At 50.2% G+C, this 19,388-nt stretch overlaps 2 protein-coding genes across 2 annotated transcripts; both read left to right on the top strand.

Annotated features, from left to right (window-relative positions):
• Window positions 1-4,857: 4,857 nt before the first annotated feature.
• MYCGRDRAFT_108448 (uncharacterized protein) lies at window positions 4,858-6,249 on the top strand (the record flags this gene model as incomplete). Its single annotated transcript, XM_003854548.1, has 2 exons — window positions 4,858-5,264; window positions 5,319-6,249. The coding sequence occupies 2 exons, from the start codon at window positions 4,858-4,860 to the stop codon at window positions 6,247-6,249; spliced, it is 1,338 nt and encodes a 445-aa protein (XP_003854596.1).
• A 761-nt stretch (window positions 6,250-7,010) lies between these two features.
• Window positions 7,011-8,117, top strand: MYCGRDRAFT_103574 (uncharacterized protein; the record flags this gene model as incomplete). Its single annotated transcript, XM_003854549.1, has 3 exons — window positions 7,011-7,297; window positions 7,413-7,816; window positions 7,959-8,117. 3 exons carry the CDS (start codon window positions 7,091-7,093, stop codon window positions 8,035-8,037), a joined length of 690 nt encoding a protein of 229 aa, XP_003854597.1.
• Window positions 8,118-19,388: the final 11,271 nt, after the last annotated feature.

The following is a 19,388-nucleotide window of genomic DNA, read 5'->3' as shown; positions in this document are numbered from 1 at the left end:
GACTTAGCTACTACGTATACAAACTCGTACCGAAGCGAAAATTCCCGAAGAAATAGGAAGACCGCGCGCAAGTTCGCGTCCTCGTCGGTTACGAGGGCACTAACCTCTACCGACTATAGAACCCTTATACTAGGGCAATTAAACGAGCAAAGGAGGTAATATTTAATAAAGATACTACTATCGACTACAAAACTATTAAAGTTATCTACCTAACGACAAGCGTAAACTAGGTCGCCGTAATAACTACCGATAAAATAATACTAACGTACTTCGAGACCGGCGATAAGTACGGCAACGTTCTAAGCTTTAACGAACTTACTCGTTACCTACCTAAGTAGGAGAATTAGTAAGTCTAGCTAGGTAACATAATCCCCGAGATTCGTTAAAGAGATAGTAACAAGCTAGGATTATAGGGTCCTAGGTTTACTCGCTAAAAGCCTAGCTTTAGAGGCTACTTCGCATCCGACATTAGTAATAATAGTCTACGCTCGCTACTATTAAGAGCGGCTACCGAAGAAGCGGGTTCTAATATCTCTATTAATACCGAGGATACATTCGAGATCGAACTCGATCTTACCGGTTAAAAATAGATAAAGTCTAAACTAAAAGACGAAGAAAAACTATAGCTATAACCCGCACTAGCTACCGACTCGGTAAAGATCTAACTTACCGCCGAAGATCCTATCGAACCGAAATCCTATAAGGAAGTCGCACGTAATAAATATAAGTACAAATAGGTTAAAGTAATAAAGGACGAGTACGACTCTCTTATTAAAAATAACACCTAGACACTCGTCGACGAGTTCTTACTACCTAGCGGCAAACACGCCCTCTCCGGAAAGTAGGTGTTTAAAGTTAAACGAGACGACAAAGGAAATGTATATCGATTTAAGGCACGATAGGTAGTTCGCGGCTTCGAACAAGAAGAAGGAATCGACTTTAACGAGACCTTCGCCTCCGTCGTTAAACTAATAAGCTATAAGATGCTCTTCGCACTTGCCTTAATCTACGGCTAGAAGGTCTATTAAATAGACGTTAAAACTACGTTCCTTTACGGCGATATCGACGAAGAAGTCTACGTACGACTACTACTAGGACACGAGTAGGAGGGAAAAGTCTATAAGCTTAACAAAGCGCTATACGGCCTAAAATAAGCACCGCGAATCTAGTATCTTACACTAAAGACAGCACTAAAAGACATAGGATTTACTCCCTACTAATATAATAACGTAGTCTTCTCGGATAGAACGACCTACCTCCTCGCCTACGTAGACGATCTACTTATCGTAGGACCGGATATTAACCGCATTAATACATTAAAGGAAAGTCTATTAAAGCGCTTTAAAATAACTAACATAAACGAGTGTAAACACTTCCTCGGCATCGTAGTTAGTCGAAACGGCAATAGGATACGCCTTAGCTAGGAGACCTACTTTAAGTAAGTCCTCGAGAAGTTTAAGATAACATCGGCTAACGCCTAAGCAACGCTAATTCGTACCGACATTAAATACGAGCCGCTACTAACTAACTACGTCTATAGCAACGAGGAGCGAAAATAGTATTAGTCCGTAGTCGGCTTACTAATGTACAGTATGCTCGGAATACGCCCCGACCTCGTATACGCCGTATCTGTCGCGAGTCGATTCTGTTATAATCCTACGAAGTAATACGCCGAACTAGTATAACGAATCTTCCGCTATATTAAAGGCACTATTAACCGCGCACTAGAATTTAATAGTACCGATAAATTTAGAGGATTTACCGACGTAGAATTTGCTAGGGATCTATTTATAAGCAAGTCCGTCGGCGGCTATATCTTTATACTAGGAGGATTCGCGATTAGCTAGTTATTAAAGAAGTAGACAACCGTCGCGCTATCTATAGCTAAGGCTGAATATACCGCTCTTTACTACGCTAGTAAAGAAGCGGCGTAGCTAAAGGACATACTTACCTACTTCGGGTTAAACTATAGAGATCGAGCTGTCTTAATTAATGTCGACAATTAGAGTACTATCGCTATCGTAAAGAACCCGGAGCACTATAACCGTACAAAGCACATTCGCGTATAGTACTACTTTATTCGACAGCTTATCGAAGAACAGCGCGTTAAGGTATAGTACATCCCCGGGATTTATTAAGTCGCCGACATTCTTACGAAGGCTCTCGTACTAGGCGAATTTAACCGACAATTATCCGTACTCGGCATAATAACGATAGAGATTAATTAAGGTAACAATCCTTGTACGACACGTTAGAACTAATAGAACAGTAGGTCTATTAAGCGAGAACGACCTTAAAAGCACCGCTACATAATAGACTCCTTAGTCCGGTTTATTAAATACGGGCCGTCTACTTTTATAACCTTATAATTATCTTAAAAAGCACAAATACCGTATAACCTAGTAACCGTCTTAAAAGCACCTATATATACATATATATATATACATTAAATTACACATTAAACCTTATATTAAACTACGCGCTAGTAATAGCAACCTAACTAATAGGTCTCGCGAGAGCGCGAGAAGAAGCACGAAGATACGGAGCGAGTATATACTAATACTAGGCATAGTTTTACGAATAGTAACTAAATTCGAACTCTAACGCCGGACTCTAGATTAACGAAGAGGACATAGACGATAACATTTACGACGCGAGCTACCTACAACGTATAGTAGAACTTTACGTTAGTAATGTCCGCTTCTTACGACCCGGACTTCTCGTAGAGAAAGTCCCTATCCTTAGTCTACTAGATCCTTAATTAAAAGTTAACTAGACAACCCGAATACTTTATTTTATTTATTCCGTTAGACCGTCCTTTAAAGAAGTGTTTACCTATCCCGAGCGGTATCCTCTTAAAATTGTTTAAGCCTAACAATTTAACGAGGGCTTTAATGTAAATCGACTACGCTAGAGATAGGCTTGCTAGGGTTAGATAAACTTGTTTATCGTTAATATTATTAAGGACAGAATTCCGGACTACCTATATTAATACATCGCTTAACATCTACTAGCTAAAGATCTCTTTACTAGAATCGACCGGATATAATACGACAACGAAGCCTAGATTAATAGGAAGAAGTTAGCTATCGCTAGCGTAATAATAACTAGACGAATTTAGGAATTAAGAAGAGATAGAAATGAAGCGGCGTTCGCAGTCGGTAGTGGAAACGGTAACCTTAGTAAACAGTTAGCTACACTCTTTTTCCCTTAATAAGGTTTTTTTAACGAGGCAGCGGGAAATAGCGTTTTAGTAGGAGTTATCGGTTAATTACATAGTTAATTACATAGGATTTAGCACGCTCGTCGAGTGGGAGTGTTGAATATTAAACACGTGTTCAGGTCCGACATCGGTACCATATCTGTATTTAGTTAAGACCATGGCCCACCATGTAGATCAACAATCTATGGCTCATGACTTTTAACAAGTTACGGCCGAACAAACGCACTGACACTACGTTGTGGACGGTCACGTTCATATCTTCGTGTACGGTTGCCGACGTGGTCGCGGAGTTGAGCCTGGACTGTGCCTTGACGGTATTCAAGTCGCACGTCGAGTCCAGACTCGATGGGGAAGAGGGAAGAGGAGGTGGGAGGAATAGATCGACCAACGCTGTCCAGTCGCGTGCTGCGTGATGAGGATTATCACGGCGCGGTGTAGTTCATATCCTGTGGCACGGCCGACGAGCAAGTGCAAACGGACCAAGCAGAGCTCATGTGGTTGTTCGCCAGGGCTGGTATGAGACTCGCATCTTGCGCAAGCGAAAGTGAAAGTGACGTCCCTGCAAGTACCCAAGTAGCCCGCCGACAGATTTGGTATAGAGCCGGCACAGTCGATTGATCCGATTTGTTCATTGACTCCGTGGCGTTTGCAAACGTGCATCTGAAGCCGTAGCGAGCAAACTTACCACCAATTCTGCTAGACGAAGGAAGTCGAGATCACGATTTGATGATGATGCTCTCGCTCTCCTCCAGACAGAACGACATGATGAGAGAAATACGAGCAGTTGAGCGGCGAGTATAGGGATGACGGTCAATAATAGGAGAATTGAGACTTGACGTATGATGGGCATGATCCCGAACTATTGCCAGGATCACCGATTGAAATAAGAGGGAAATCCTTGCGGTCGACCAATCCGCGGCACGGTCGAAAGGTGAGACAACCTTAAGGTAGACAGACTTGTTATCGTTCATCATTCCCTTCTTTTCCTTTAGAACGCAAAGAGGGGAAATACAAAACACGGAGACTCGACTCGACTCGACAACAACATCTCGGCGACGTGCATCAAAGTGTTGTCCATCAATGCGACCGCCCGTCTTGTGCAATTCATTCATCAGTTCCTTCTCATCGAAAATCCATCCCGTCGTTGCTACGTAACCGGCCACGCTAGGGCCACACTTCCCCTCTGGTCGGGCAGCTTCCAAGACGGGCATCTTCGGAATTCCCTCATCGTCAATCAGGAGATACGATACGATATCGTCCTCAACATCAAAACAGCGACACAACAATCCAGATACATCCCGTCAACATCGTTCACAGCGACGACGGCCGGATTTCTGACCGCTGAATCTTGTCACGGTTTGAGCTTCCTCCCGGTCCCCCGTCCTTACTTCGACGCCGGCATATGCATGCGCATGCAAGGTCGTCGAACCCAAAGCCAATCGCCGCCCGAACAGCTCCAAGCAGCTCTCTGCCTGACCGGGAACATTCTTGTCCAACCACAACACGTCCGACCTCGACATTCATTCCGCGACGACACAACTCATCCTCCAATCTTCTCGCCTCACCGTCCTCGAGCACCCATCTCAACAGAATCCACCCTGCTTGCGACGAACCTCCCTCGACCGACCGCCGCAATGCAAACCCGCCGCAAAAGCCTCAACCTAGGCGACATGGGTGTCATCGCTCCGAAACGCCATCTCGTTTCGACAACACGCTCCGTCGCCGAGGACGACGAACACCGCCCCGCGAAGAAGACGAAGTGGTCGCATCTGGCCCTTTCACCAGCCTCAGGACTTATGAGCCCGCCCCGCACCACGACCGTCATTCGCATCAAGGAAGAGAAGGAGAAGCCCAAAATGTTGTCCGAGTTGTCGCCGCCACCTAGTCCGGTGCTCGAGAATGGACACAAGGTCGACACAGAAGGAATACATGATGATATCGTCGTTGGAGCGATTCAACAACTGGAGAAGACGGGCAATCGACCGCATTTGGTCAAGGAGCTGGCTGCTGTGCTTGCAACCAAGCTACATTCCGTGGAGAAGTGCGACGACCCCAGTGTGACATGCTTGAGGGACACGGCTAACATATTGCGTAGATCCGCCAACCCGACCGCACTGATCTCCTCCCGTCTGACCGCCTACCTCCACCGCTCTTGGCCCGCCATATCCCCTTGCCCTCTTGCAAAGGACCTCTCACCAATCCACCCGCGACGTCTCTACTTCTACTTAACCACAACACCTCACCAGCCCATCCCCGAAGTTGTCGCCTCCGAACCACCCAAGCCAGCGCGCATCATCTCGCCCTCTCTCTCCTCCGCTTCCGCCGCCGACGAAGAAGATGGACCCGACCAACGAAACTTCATTCGCGACCGCCACGCCCTCTCCCCTTCTCCTGAAGTCGACCTCTCCTCCCACGACCTCGATTCCACCGACGCCGACGACGGCCACTTCTCTCCTCCCGCACCCGTAGGCTCCTACCCCTCCCGCGACTCCATCTCACGCGAACAAAGCGACTACTCCCACTCCCGCCGCGCCGCTTCACCACCCCTCGAAAATGAAGAACGCGACTTCAAACAAACCGCATCGGCATTATACGAACAAGCTCTCGCGAGAAGAAGTAGTCAGGAATCCGCGAGGGATGTCAGTATGGATGGAGGACAAACGGACACAGGCGCGGAGCAAGATGCGGACAGTATCAGCATGTCAATTGAAGGGCTGGAGGATGAGGCGGAAGAAACAGAGGAGAGCGCGGCGCTGAAGAATAGCGAGTGTGCGGCTGCTTTGTTTAGTAGCGAGGCCGGATTTCTCAATGTGAAGACGACGACGGGGATGGATTTCAGCAGTCCGGTGCTGAGGCCGAGGAGTGAGGAGGGGAGTCAAAGAGATGGGAAGATGGAGGTCGAGGTGGGTGAGAGGGAGGTCGAGGGCATGTTGATGTTGCCGGATGCGGCGATGGGAGGGTGGGATTTGGGGAGGCCGGAGGAGGTCGAGTTGGAGGAGTTGGAGGATATGTTTGATGCTTATTGAACCATTGAATGAGAACCGAGCGTGGGTTGGAGCATCCTCACTCAATATTTGCGGTCGCGCGGGTAGGACGTTTTTGACGGCATGAACCACAAGCTTGCGCTGCTAGACTTGTTTTCATTAGAGCTTGAAAAAGCGAAAGGGATGAAGAAAGAAATCAGGACCAGCAACGAGGCGGCGCACGCTTGAAGAAAGGCTGGCGGAGGTTGGCAGAGGATTCGCGGGACGAGGACTCGAGGAGAATACGCCATCCAGGTTGAAAGTCATTCAGGTTGGAGGAGAGGAGACCTTTGAGGATGAGGCACGGCGGAACTGTAACATTATCATCACCTGCTCTGTTGCTTAAGGACATGATTGCGATGAATATGAAAGAAGAGATGAAACAGAACATTGAATTCAAGTTTGGTTCGGTTCTCGATTCGATGGATTCCATTGTTAACTTGACGCGGGCACTGACCCTTTGGTGAGTTTGTAGCCCAGGTAGCTGGAGAGGACTCCGGTATAGCAATGCACCTGCGCCTCAACCCGAGTCCTTTCGTCCTCTGTGCCATCAAGCGATACCTCACAACTCACTTCGACTCTCATTACTGAATTCCGCGAGGTTCACCCGCTTTTAGCCGTGATTGGCTTGTCCCCTCTCCCAGCCACGTTCAGCGGCCGATCGACAAAGATGTCGTCAATCGTCAATTATCCCGCAGACTGCCTTATCGAGCAACTCGACCTTTGAAAACATCAACAACTCACCTTGGATCTTGGCCCCAGACGATCTCCGTCGAACTCATCCAACTTTCCAAACAAGACCAACGCCAGTATCGAGACCATAAGAAGCGTTTCTTAACTCAACATGACCTCCGAGCAGCAACCGAAATGGCAAGCCCTCCACGGCGCTTCTGTCCCGAAGAATATCGGGAAGGACTCGTTTACGATCACGGCACCTCCACACACGGATATCTGGCGCCGCGGCGACGACGACGATGTTTTTAATGCGCCCCTGGTGTTTCAGAGTATGCGGGCGAGTGAGTTTAAGAAGGTGGAGGTTACTGTTTTCGCTGTATGTTGAATCTCTTCCCGCCGTATGAGAAAGATGGAGAGTGGAGGATTGAGTGGACGGTGAGGATGGTAGTGAGGGCAGGATCATTTGTGCTAACATTACGGTGTTGTCGTAGCCGTGGAAAACACAATACGATCAAGGTGGGATCTTCATCGCCTTTCCGAATCCTCCTGCAGATGGAAGTGGTGAAGGTGGTACGAAGAAGCTGCCGAGTGCGAGGGTAAAGGGCATCAAACATATTAAGGCTGGCATCGAATTCTTCGAAACCTCCTCCGTTCTCGGCATCGTCGGCACGGATCGGTATTCTGACTGGTCGCTCTCCCCGATGTCGAATGAGTACCATCAAAAAGCCACGTTCCGGGCGGTGCGAGATGGGACCACGTTGTGGATCTATGCCGCGCAAAAGGGCTCGTCGGAGGAAGCGGGTGGAGAGGGTCTGAAGCCGATGAGGGAGGTCAAGTGGGCGTTTATGGAGGGGAGAGAGGACGCTGAGGTTTGGGTGGGGGTTTATGCGGCGAAGTAAGTACTTTCGAAGTGTGTGTGACTTGCAAGCATGCGTGAGATCAGGGTCGACGCTTTGGCGGCTTGCGCCGCTTGCACCAGGCCTTGAGCCGGCGGTGATTTAGTTTTGGCTGAGTATGGCTGACGATCTGAAAAATAGGCCGACGGCTGAGGCGGGAGAGGATGAGGAGAAGGGGATTGAGGTCACATTTGAGGATCTGGTTGTTGAGAGGGAGTGAGCTGCTTGTCAAGGCGAAGGTGTCGGATGGTCAGAGGACTGAGACATAGCAGGTAGCAGCTACGGATGTGGGTCAAACTCGATTGATGTGCTCTCTCCTACCTCGCGCGGGTGTCGTCCACACTCATTGGATGTGGTGCGGTGAGGAAAATCCCACGACCTCGATTTGGATTCCGATGCTGGCTATCTACAAGGACAGCTCGCAAACTACCTACAACCCTACTTGTGCATTTCGCAAATGATCAGCACTGGCTCCCGAGCACCATGTCGCCGCCTTCTTCGGGCAGGTCTCGACATCTTACTCCAGTCGAATTGGTTCGAGAGTGTCGCAGAGAGTGTGAAATGCTTCATACTTTGGCGACACCCTCTGTACACGAAGCACAACGCCAATCTCCGCGAGGCCAGTTGTGCTGACATCATTCGCAGTCTAGGGCCAAAGATACAGCACACATGAGGACAGACCTGTGAGCTCAAGCCGATCAGATCACCCCTCCAAGTTACCAGGTTCGCGGCCTTCGATGTGTCCGTTCGGATCGCCAAGCACGTCGCGCGAGTGACGTTGAACAGGACATGGTATCTGCTCACCAGACAAGGTACAGCTTTACATCGTGGGAGAGTCGGTGTCCGCTGCTGGGAAACGGGACTGATACTTTTTAGTGCTCCGACTATTGGAAGAGACGCTCGATGTTTGCCTTGAAAGAGACTACGCGCAGCTATGGCGATGTGAGTATCGAACGGCGAATACCACAGTACGATTGACCGAAACAGAGATGACGAGAAACGGTCGGTCAACTTTGGTGTCAGCAACCTCGCTTTGCTAGTTCTACCAGGATACCACGAGGACGATCGACGTTCTCCGCACAGAGACCTCGATCGACGAGGTACATTCATGCTTGGAATATGGTTTGGTGTCCTTGTCATCGTAAGCAGGAGCTAGGTTGAATCTGTGAATCCCTGAGCGGACGCCTGGCATTCCGAGCCAATGCATGTGCTGGAAAGGTCCATCAAGTTCTCAAGGTAAGAGCTACCCTTGCGCGAGAGGGGAAGAGCGGTCTCCGACTCCGACTCGATCTGTGTTTCCGCGGCTATATAGATAGCGCTGTTTGTCGCTCTCACCTTGTTGTTTTTCAGATTCAAGCCCTCGGCCTGCGATCAAGGAACAAATCCTCAAAAGACATTGTGCCTCCTGCACGACCAGAGATCGCAGACCAGCGAACACAACCAATCACCACTACAAGCCGTCTCTCGACACATCATCTACCACGACGAACCTCACCATGAAGCAATTCTCCCTCGTCGTCGCTTCTGCGCTGCTTTTCGGACGGACTTCGGGCTTCTGCCGCTGTGATACCACCAGTGAATGATCCAAGCGACCATTTCGCTGCACGAGATGCATCCGCAATACCGTACATCCGCCACCGCCCGCCGCCGCCGCCGTGTGACCTGGATATATGTGATGGAGTTGTAGCTGCGCGGAACCCAGAGCCAGAGCCAGTGAACGATTCCAGCGACCGCCTTGCCGAACGGAGTGCATTCGCAACGCCGGAGGGACCACCGAACTCGGCGCCAATCTGTGGGCCTGATGACCCGAAAGAATGTGCCGGCGTTGTCGCTGCGCGCAGCCCACAGACGGGTCCAGACACTGAGCCGAAAGCTCCTCCGTCACGTCGCGGTGGAGGCGACGTTGCTGCACGGAACCCAGAGCCGGAGCCAAAGCACTATCATTGGTGCCTCGATCCCGACAAATGTCCTCCTGGTGGTGGTGGAGGTGTTGCTGCGCGGAGCCCAGAGCCGGAGCCAAAGCACTATCATTGGTGCCTCGATCCCGACGATTGTCCTCCTGATGGTGGTGGAAGTGTTGCTACGCGGGACCCAGAGCCGAAGCCAAAGGTTCACCGTTGGTGCCTCGATCCCGACAATTGTGGACCTCCTGGTGGTCATGGAGGTGTTGCTGCGCGGAGCCCACAGCCAGCAAGAAAAGTCGACCCCGTTGTCCCTCACTGCAGTCCGGAAACACCCGGGGGTTGTTGAATCTCTGATGGACTGTCCTGGAGGGAGGGGAGAGAGGGAATTAGGGGAGGGAGTGAAGAGAGCTGGACGAGTGGAAGGAGAACTTGTGGAGAAGAAAACGGGGGCGGGCGGTATCGAGGATCTTGGCGTGTCTGGCGAGGAGTCTGCGTTATGGATGAGTTACGGGTGGAGGATGGAAGAAGTTGCGTTTTGGGCGATGAAGGATCAGATAGTCGAGCACGGTATGCAATTTTGACGGCTGCACACAATTCTCACACGCATGATGCGAACGAGTTCCTCAATTTTGCCCGCTATGTCCTCTCCCAGGAGCAAGAATCGGTGTTCGTCTATTGAACGGCAGTATTGATGCTACTGAACCAGTACAGCTCGGAGACAACCGATCGAACTGCCGTCTGTAGACGACAATTCCGTGATGTCGCCCAACACATGCTCTACTCAGATCAAGAATCGGGGTCCGGATTCGGAAGGAAGTATGGATGCTTCTCAGCCAGTGCCGCTCAGACACAATCGATCGAACCGCCGTCTGTGAGCGCCAGTCGAGTGTTCCGTGTTCTGAGTTCGGGCTGTGAACATCATCCCCTGAACAGCAAACCAACGGTTCCAGAAACCCTGGGAGCTCGGCATCTCGGTGTGATGGCCACCCGAAGATGGTGTCGATTGAGTTGTCCGTCGGTCAGCATGCCGTAGATGCTTGACATCACCCAGTCGACCAGAGTCGTATACCAAAGAACGGTTCGACGACTCGATCTCTCGCCGAAAAAGTGAAGATCCGGCACTTTCCAGCGGTCTGCTGGAACTGAGACTTCTCTCCTGGACTGTCTCGATCGATCCGAGGACTCGTCGGTGAAGAGAATATCGATTGAGTTGACCTGTGTAAGCGTTATCCCTGTCTGTTCATATCGGCATGAAAATGTCGGTATCGCCCCGCAGAACCAGGCACCGGGTTCTGGCAATCACACACAGCTCAGTCCGGAAAGTATGGGTTCGTGGGAAAGTTTCTCACCATTCCTTCTGCGGTGAGAATTTCCCTTCTTTCATGATGAGTGAGACGGAGCTGCTCTTGCGATATTACCGGGGAGCTCTCACGACATTGCTAGGATATGAAGACCCTGTATTGGATGCACGCTCTCCGAGGAGTTGTTCACGCATGCACGAGAAACTTCGAGCAGAGGGCGTGAAGATCGAGCTGTGTCCCTGGAGTAGCAGCTCCGCCTTTGTCCGCGGCGAAGTCTTGCGAGTGGAAGGATCGGTCTTGTCTACAAATCAAGGTTCGCTCCGCGACTCCTTATCCTTCCCAGACATCCGTCAACGATCACATCAAGCTCATCGGTCATCGAGGGATTACGATCCTGTTGCCACTTTCGATTCTCCGGATTGCACAATCCATCATCGAAGAACACTTCCGACAGACACAACCCATCACCCACGACAGAGCTTCAACAATAAACATGAAGTCTTTCCTCCTCTTTGCTTCCGCGCTCCTTTTGGCGCTCCAAGCTTCCGCGGCGCCGTTGCCAAACAAACACCCGAGACCAGTTCAATGTCATCCCGGGAGTCCAGTGTGCAAAGGAGACCCACCACAACAAGAGCGGAGTCTGGCGCCGCTGCTGCCACGGTGGACTAAACATCTGCCAGACCAACAGTGTCCTCCTCACGACCCGGGCTGCACAAAGGTCGACCCACCGGTGAACACTGTGCCTCAACAAAAGCGGAACCCGGAATATTGTCCGTACAGCAAGTGCGATCCGCCGACCGCTGATGAGAGTACCTGAAGTGTGACGTGATGGGGAGGATATTGGAAAAGGGCGACGGACGGATGGATGGGAGTACGAGAAGGAGCGTAGGACTTGGAGGGAGAACTGGGATTGTGATGGCTGGATGATTTGGCGGCATTGCGGGAGAGTTGCGAAACGGAAAGGTAGCAGTATGGCGGCGAACGAGGAGAGAGCGAATTGGGCAAGAGCAACTGGACTCCTTCGAACCAGCTTTCGTTCACTCGGCAGGCGAATCAGACCTTCGTTGACAGATTTTGCTTTGTATGGTGCCGGAGAGCTACTACAGCCTTGTCGGTCTGGAGACGACGACATTATGTATCGCGGCCTGCTGTACCAGATCTAATACTCTTTCTTGGGTGGACCGCCTTCTTGACCGGGTTTGCCTCCTGCCTCAGCTTTGATTCCGCTTGAGCTATTTCCAAGATGGTATCTCCCGTGCTCGCGTTCGGGATCCGAAGGAAAGGGCGCTCGATCGCCCATACTTGCATGAGCATGGACAACTATTTCGCATCGTCAAAATGCCCGTCGCCCTGGAGAGTTCCGCGCTCCCATTCCCCGATGGCCGGTTGCAAGGTCAGAACAAGCCCATGGCAGCCCGATCTCGACAGAATGTGATGCTCGCATTCGCTGGACGTTTCCGGCGCTATTCTTGTATGCACTGCACCACCACGTCCCACGTGAGACCGTGAGACGGGTCCGTGAGCACGAGCTCATCACCTGCTCACGGTACCATCTGCCCCGTGCACAACTTATATGAACATCAATGGCGCTGGAACCTCCCCAACGATGGCTGCGACATGATCGCATCAAAGTTGTGCTCCGATTTGATGATGGTGGATATCGTGATATTGCAGTGGAAGAAATTCCTTCTTGCTTCATTGACATGCTCTGTTGCATGACTCTCGCCCGATGCCTCCGGGTCAGACGAACGCCCGGGATGACTGGATGGTAAATTTGGGTCTGTTCGTTGAGGTCCGGACCTTCCTTGACCAAATGGTGTTCCCGGCAAAGCACGAATTTTGATCCAGACTGAAGCTCCGGCGTTCGTCCCTGGAGAACGATACTTGTGACATTCAGGCCTTGTTTGCTATAGCCGCCGAGCCGATCGTAATGACGATCATCGATGCTCGCAGCTTGCGAGAGGCTTCCATAGAGGCGCTCCGTACCGGGCTACGGGTTTTGAAATGGTCCGATCACCTCTTTCGCAGGGACAACGTAGCCTTCAGGGGCGGTTTGGCCCATTCCCGGGTAGTCACGCTGTCATTCCGGACTGGTCTGCACGGTGACCACCACGATGCGTTGACACGCTGTAATGTCAAGCAGCCGGGGTTACAGCTACTCCACGGCAGCAGTGGCTTTGTCGGGCACTTAGCAGACCAGAGTCGGGAGATCGACGAGCATTTTGGCGCAGGGAACAGGTCGCGATGCTGGACCGGAGTCGGAAGATGGGTCTGATCCGCGAAGACGTCTTTGCTTACACCCAGCTATCACAACCTGTATCCTGCATACAGGAATAGCGCGGACAGTCGACAAAGTATCTACCCTGCTTGAGCACATCCCGCCAGTTGATCGAGAGCTCCCATTGGCACGGAAAGGCCGGTGACATGCCCAAGGGGCCATGCACTACTTCTTGCGTTTGGTCCAGGTGTTTTCCGACCACGAGGTAACGATCGTTGGTGATTCCAAAAGTTTCCCGAAATAGTTCTGCCGTCGATAAAGTTGTCCACACCAAGCATCCTCCTTGTTTGTCGACGAGTACGATGACGAAGCTACATCCTGGAAGAACAGCCTTTCCGTGCACTTCCGCTGGAATCTTCGCGATCGGCACACGTTGCATTCGTGCATAAATAGGGCGCCGTGTCGCTGCTCAAGGCATATCCAGTCGAACACTCGAGTCAGCCAAACAGCCCACCTCAGCCGATCAGCGAACCATTCGAGCTCGCATCGCAACTCGCCGATACCCAAGAAGTCATCGCAAGCCGGCCAACAATCGCACTCGACGCCCAGCAAGCGATTCGAACGACAACATCAAAATGAACTTCTTCGTTCTCGCCTCCTCGCTACTCCTTGCGCTCCGCACTTCTGCAGCGCCAATACCCGACGACAAAAGACCCGTCACCACTATTACAACCGACCCGGAATGCGATCTGGCCGCACCCAACTGTGGTGATTGATGGTCGTGCTTGATATGTTGGAGGTGGACGGCGGCAGGATTACGGAGGTACACAATTGGGGCACCGAAGTCGATATGATGAGAGGGAGAGAAGGAAATGGCAACGAATTGGAGAAGAAGAGGAGACGGGTGGATCGGAGGGGGGAGGCATATGGCATGAATTTTTGTCTTCAAGCAGGTCATGGTATAATGAGGAGTGCTTCACGAAAGTAATGGCAGAGGTTGCTTCTTCGGACAATTTCATTTTTTCGAGAGTCTCAATGCAGCGATGAAATTCAACGGGAACTCTTCCCTCCTGAACACACTTGGCGTTGTGTCTGATTTTCGCTCGGGCTTTCCCACCTCTGAGTCGGCTTACTGAATACTGTAGATCCAAGTATACTCAATTGATGCATACCTTAAGGGAGTTTTGTTGTAGTCCCTTCTCCCAGCAAAGCCTGCTGCAAGATCAAGAACTCGTGTCCGCTCCTTGCAGGACTTGCGAGCCCATCTCACAAATCGTCGGCCATATGAAGGTTTCCGCTGCCGACCGCACTCAACTGTCAGCGCGTGGAGTAGACCTAACGACGAAGTACTCCCTGCTTGACCAAAAGCTAATTGCAAAGTCTCTCTGCCACGTAGTCCGGAGGTCATCGCCATCTCTTTCCCGGGCCGCACTCCTTTACAGGTCAGATGTATTTTCTTTTCGAGGAGCACGGTCGATCGCCACTCAGAGAAATCGACGAGGCTCTGACAGTGAGCACGAACCCTATATTGCACGAGACAAAAAAGCACAACGAATCGGAACTTCCGAGATTACATTGTCAGACCAGAAATGCAAGACGACGACAAACTGGTGGTGGAAATGACACGAGAGCCAAATGCTGGCCAGACCAAGAAGAGAGAAGTCAAGCACGCCATGCAGCAAACTCGGTATTTCGAATCACTGCAGGAGTGCTGTCCGCACTTGCAAGGTAGGCACAGCTGCAGGCCTCGATTGGTCTACTACTTTATTACCAGCAGGACACCAATGATCACCCGACCAGGTTCGCGCCGACGGCACTTGATGCGGCACTACGTGAACAGCACGTGGTTGCATGAAAATAGATGACCTCTGCAGGCCTAGGGGTGATGTTCAGGGCCGGATTGGCCTACTCCCTCGTACTCATACCATTGAATCAGGCCACCAGTGAAGGTAAAGTTTCAATGCTGTCTATTCCGATGCTTGCAGGTGCAGGTTCTGGACCAAAAACAAGAAGCAGAAAGCCCATCCCCTGAGAAGAATACCACCAGCTTCCGACTGTGGACTAATATAGACTCGACCCATCGTCGATGCTTACCCGAAGCAGGCGTCGAATGCTGGTATCGGCCAAGTGGTATGCAGCCCACGGGTGTTATAAGAAGCATCGCATTGCCTGCCCAAGGTACTCTCACGAATCAGCCAACGCCCACCACCACAAAGTACCATGCAAATCACCATGAACTTCTTCATCCTCACATCCATGCTCTTCCTGGCGCTCCGCACAATCGCAGCACCTGTTCCATTGCCAATGGCGCCCGAACCTCCCGCTTTGCTCGTCCGCAGCGCTACTCCCGACGACCCGGGTACCATCGGAAACAACGATCCTTGCGATCTTATCCGGAACCCAAGCTGCCCTAAACACAAGTCCGGTGGATCTAGTCCTCCTGCTTTGCTCGTCCGCAGCGCTACTAGAGCTTTTTTACAGGGCCTTGCTGTATACACTGCCAGGCCACGCAACTACCGGATTCGGAAGGTTACGTGTATGTTGTAAGTAAATCAATCCGGTAAAGCGTAAAAACGCGTATAGTCTGTGCAATATCTCTTGGCCGTGTCGCTCTAGTGTTTACGCTCTTACTTACCTTGTTTGTTTGTTTGTTTTGTTTGTTTGTTTGTTTGTTCCATTTACGTCCTTTTGGAGTCTAAGACTATGTAGGACGGCCTTGCGAACAAGGCAGTAGATCTATTTACAATTAAATTCTTTCGGTATTCTTTAACCTTAAGGGAAACCCCGTGCCTAAGGTAGGACCTATAAGCAGAATCTGCCGAAGGACTTTAAAACAGCGCAAGACAAAGGAAATCAAACAAGTGTCGTTGTCTGCAGCCGGGGCTACAGAATTTTCGCGCTAAGCTTTTTGCAGAATTTTTAGCGGATCCTTCCGCTTCGCACGCACGCTACAAATTCGAAAAAAAGGAGCGTAGAATGCAGTGCAAAAGCAGTGCAGAATGCAGTGCAAAAGCAGTGTAGAATGCAGTGCACAAGCAGTACAAAAGCAGCTATCTAACTCGCTGCCCCCTCTTATCCTTAATATGCCTTTATAGAACTGTATACCGCTTCCAAACGCATACAGCTACGCAGGTTGATCGCAGAGTTGTAGATTCTACCGAGTTCCAGCTCTTTAAAGTGCATGTATGCTTCCTTTCGAGGGCGACAACGTCTCTAGGGACATGCGATTTCGATTCGGATTTCGAGGAGGTGCGCGTATAGGGCAGAGTGGACTGCTTCTCCTTCTTCTTCTTCTTCTCGTTTGTAGCGTAGAGGGCTGTTCGTTCGAATCGTGCCGTTGTTCTGTTGTAGCTTGTATTTCGATAGGAGGCGTACCTCCAGGTCGTGTTGTTGTTGTAAGGGAAGAGGGATCGACGGCCTCTCCAATCCTTCGGAGGAAACTTAGCTCTGCAACGACGGTATCGTCGCAGGTTCGTAGCCGGCACCACGTACAGGTGTTCCTCGTCGCCGACCTTACTTACCTTGTTGTATGCCCTTAGACCGCTTCCTATGCTCTTATAATAGATAATTCGATTAAGCTCGAGCTCGCGGTGTTAGTAATCGTATTAGTAGCCTAGTACGGGCTATATAAGCCGCCGAAGTAGAAGAAGGAAGATTCGTATTACGAGTTTATCGACTAGTCGCTCTATAGAAGGCCGGATAGCTAGTATCGGAAGCATACGCGGTAAGTAGTAGTAGTAGTAGTAGTAGAAGAAGGAAGAAGGAAGCTAAGCGTTAGAAGTTAAAGGTTACCGTTACCGCCGCTAACTAACAATTAATACCTTAGGTTTTTAAAGGATAAAATCGAAGAACTCGCTATTACCTTCGACATTAATATAATAACCTTCTATTATCGTTACTAAGCACTACCTAAGATAGCTCTTACTCTCGTCCTTTAGCGCCTATTATATCTATGCCGGTAGGAGGATACTACGGAGAAGTTTAGCCGTAGTAAATTATAGTGCTCTATTGTTTTTATAGATACTATTAACTACCTCGTAAAGCGGTATAGCACTATTGTCGAATAGCATCTACGCCTCCGTAGCTACCGGAGGCTCTATTACTTCGCGACTATAATTAGAGACGCTAGCGCCGAGGGCATAATATAGGGGTTCGTAGATAGTTACTTTTAAGGCTTCGTAAGGCCCGGCAGAAACTAAAGGAAGTAGTATTTAGGCTATAAGAAGGCATACGGCTATAAATACTAGGCTATTATTACACCGGATAGTCTCGTATCTAGCCTTATTAGCCCCTTTAACGGTAGTAAGAACGACTAGTTTATATATCGACACTCCGGCGTTAACCGACGACTTCGAAGACTCTTCTATAACCGTATACCGCTCTATCTATACGGAGATCCTATATACTTTAGTAGCTTTAGAGTTATAGCGCTATACGCTTATTTACTTAGTCGCTACTACCTTACGCTAGAGTAGAAGCGCTTTAATAAGAATCTCTCTAGTCTACGGATTAGCGTCGAATACGCCTTTAGTAATACTACTCGTAAGTAGGCCTATAACACGTTCTATAAGTAGCTTATACTTAGTAAGTAAGCCGTTAGTTAGTTCTTTATAGTAGCCGTGTTGCTTACTAACTACTATACGTACATAAAGGGGCACAATTAAACGAGTAAGAAATATATTGTGAGGACACCCTTACGATGACGCCCCCCACCTGTCCTAACCTGGACCATCCTGGCACTACAGATTACCGGTGCTATCTTATCTGGCCCAGACTAGGACATCCTGTAGAGGGACGAACCTTACGGGCGCACGATAGCCCCCGAGCGGACGTTAGACTGCGACCGGTGCCTAGTCTAGGCGGAGGGACGCATTTAGCAATACGAAGGGCGGGTATATAGCCTTGGGGGACGCTCTTATCTATCCCCTTCCTTATCGAATCGACTTGTTACATTCTACAACTATTTGTTTTCGGTACAAGCCTACATTCCCTCTCGAGGTGCTTCTAACATTCGATTCGATTAAAAACAACCGTACAACTATACCGAAAACTACTAACATAGCTCTAAAGGTTACCCGTCGTTAGGACGATTCCCTTCCTAACACCTCCGCCCGACAGTAGGCAAGCGCTTCCTCTACGGAGCTATTAGCTACGCCTGCTAGTTAGCTATAGGACGTTAACCTTCTTAACTAGCCTAGCTCGGGAGAGACTGCAGAAGAAAGGGCTACCTAGGAGCACGACAACGAAGTCGCCCGCGCTACCTTCGAGTTCTTAACCCTTTAGTAGAAGATTAAGGAACTCTATGCCGAACTAGACTATCCTACGCTAGAAGGGAACCTAAGGACGGCTACCCTCCGCTACCTCTTCTCCGAACCTAACTAGCACACTAAAACGAGGGATAACCTCCCTAAGTTAAAGGAGCTACTAGTCTTCGAGGGCAAGTCGCGTGCGAGCTACGACAACTAGGTCCGAGCCCTTAAAAGAGCCTTTAGACGACACGAAGGATTCGCCGAACGCGAAGACCGCAAGGTCGACTTTGCTGCCGACTATATAGGAAAGCTCTAGTAAGACTACTAGGAACGCTACGTCGACGGCCTTAACGACTAGTCTAAGCTAACCTAGTCTATAATAAAGGAGGTTATACTTAACTTAATAGGTATAGAGACCGAACGGCGCGAGAAGGCCTACGAGAAGCTAAAAAAGGTTATCCTAGGTAACCGTACGCCGGAAGAACTCCTCGAGGAGCTAAAGACACTCTAAAAGGAGCTCGATAAAAGGGACGATAGCAAGAAGATCCTTAGGTTCTATAGCGCCCTTCTATAGACCCTTCGTAACCGCCTCTCGAACTACCCTACCGCCCTACTAAACCTAGTAGACGCCGAGGAAAGGGCTAAAAAGGCCTACCGTACTAACGAGGGCTCTAAATAGGAGGCTCGTAAGAGGCAGGCTGCTAAAAGGTCCGCTAAGTAGGCGAAGAAGCGCCCTAGCGACGGCTCTGCTACTCCGGACGGCAAGAAGGCAAGGACTAGCGATAGCGAACAGAACCCGAAGGCCCCCTCTAAGGCTACGTGCTACGGATGCTAACAGGTTAGGCATATCCGCCGCGACTGTACTAACTAGCACCTATAGAAGGATTCGGGGAAAGAGA

The sequence above is a fragment of the Zymoseptoria tritici genome, chromosome 3, assembly GCF_000219625.1.
Source record: "Zymoseptoria tritici IPO323 chromosome 3, whole genome shotgun sequence".
Classification (NCBI taxonomy): Eukaryota; Fungi; Ascomycota; class Dothideomycetes; order Mycosphaerellales; family Mycosphaerellaceae; genus Zymoseptoria; species Zymoseptoria tritici.
Note: the sequence above shows the minus strand (reverse complement) of the source record. Positions and strands in the feature narration are given on the sequence as shown.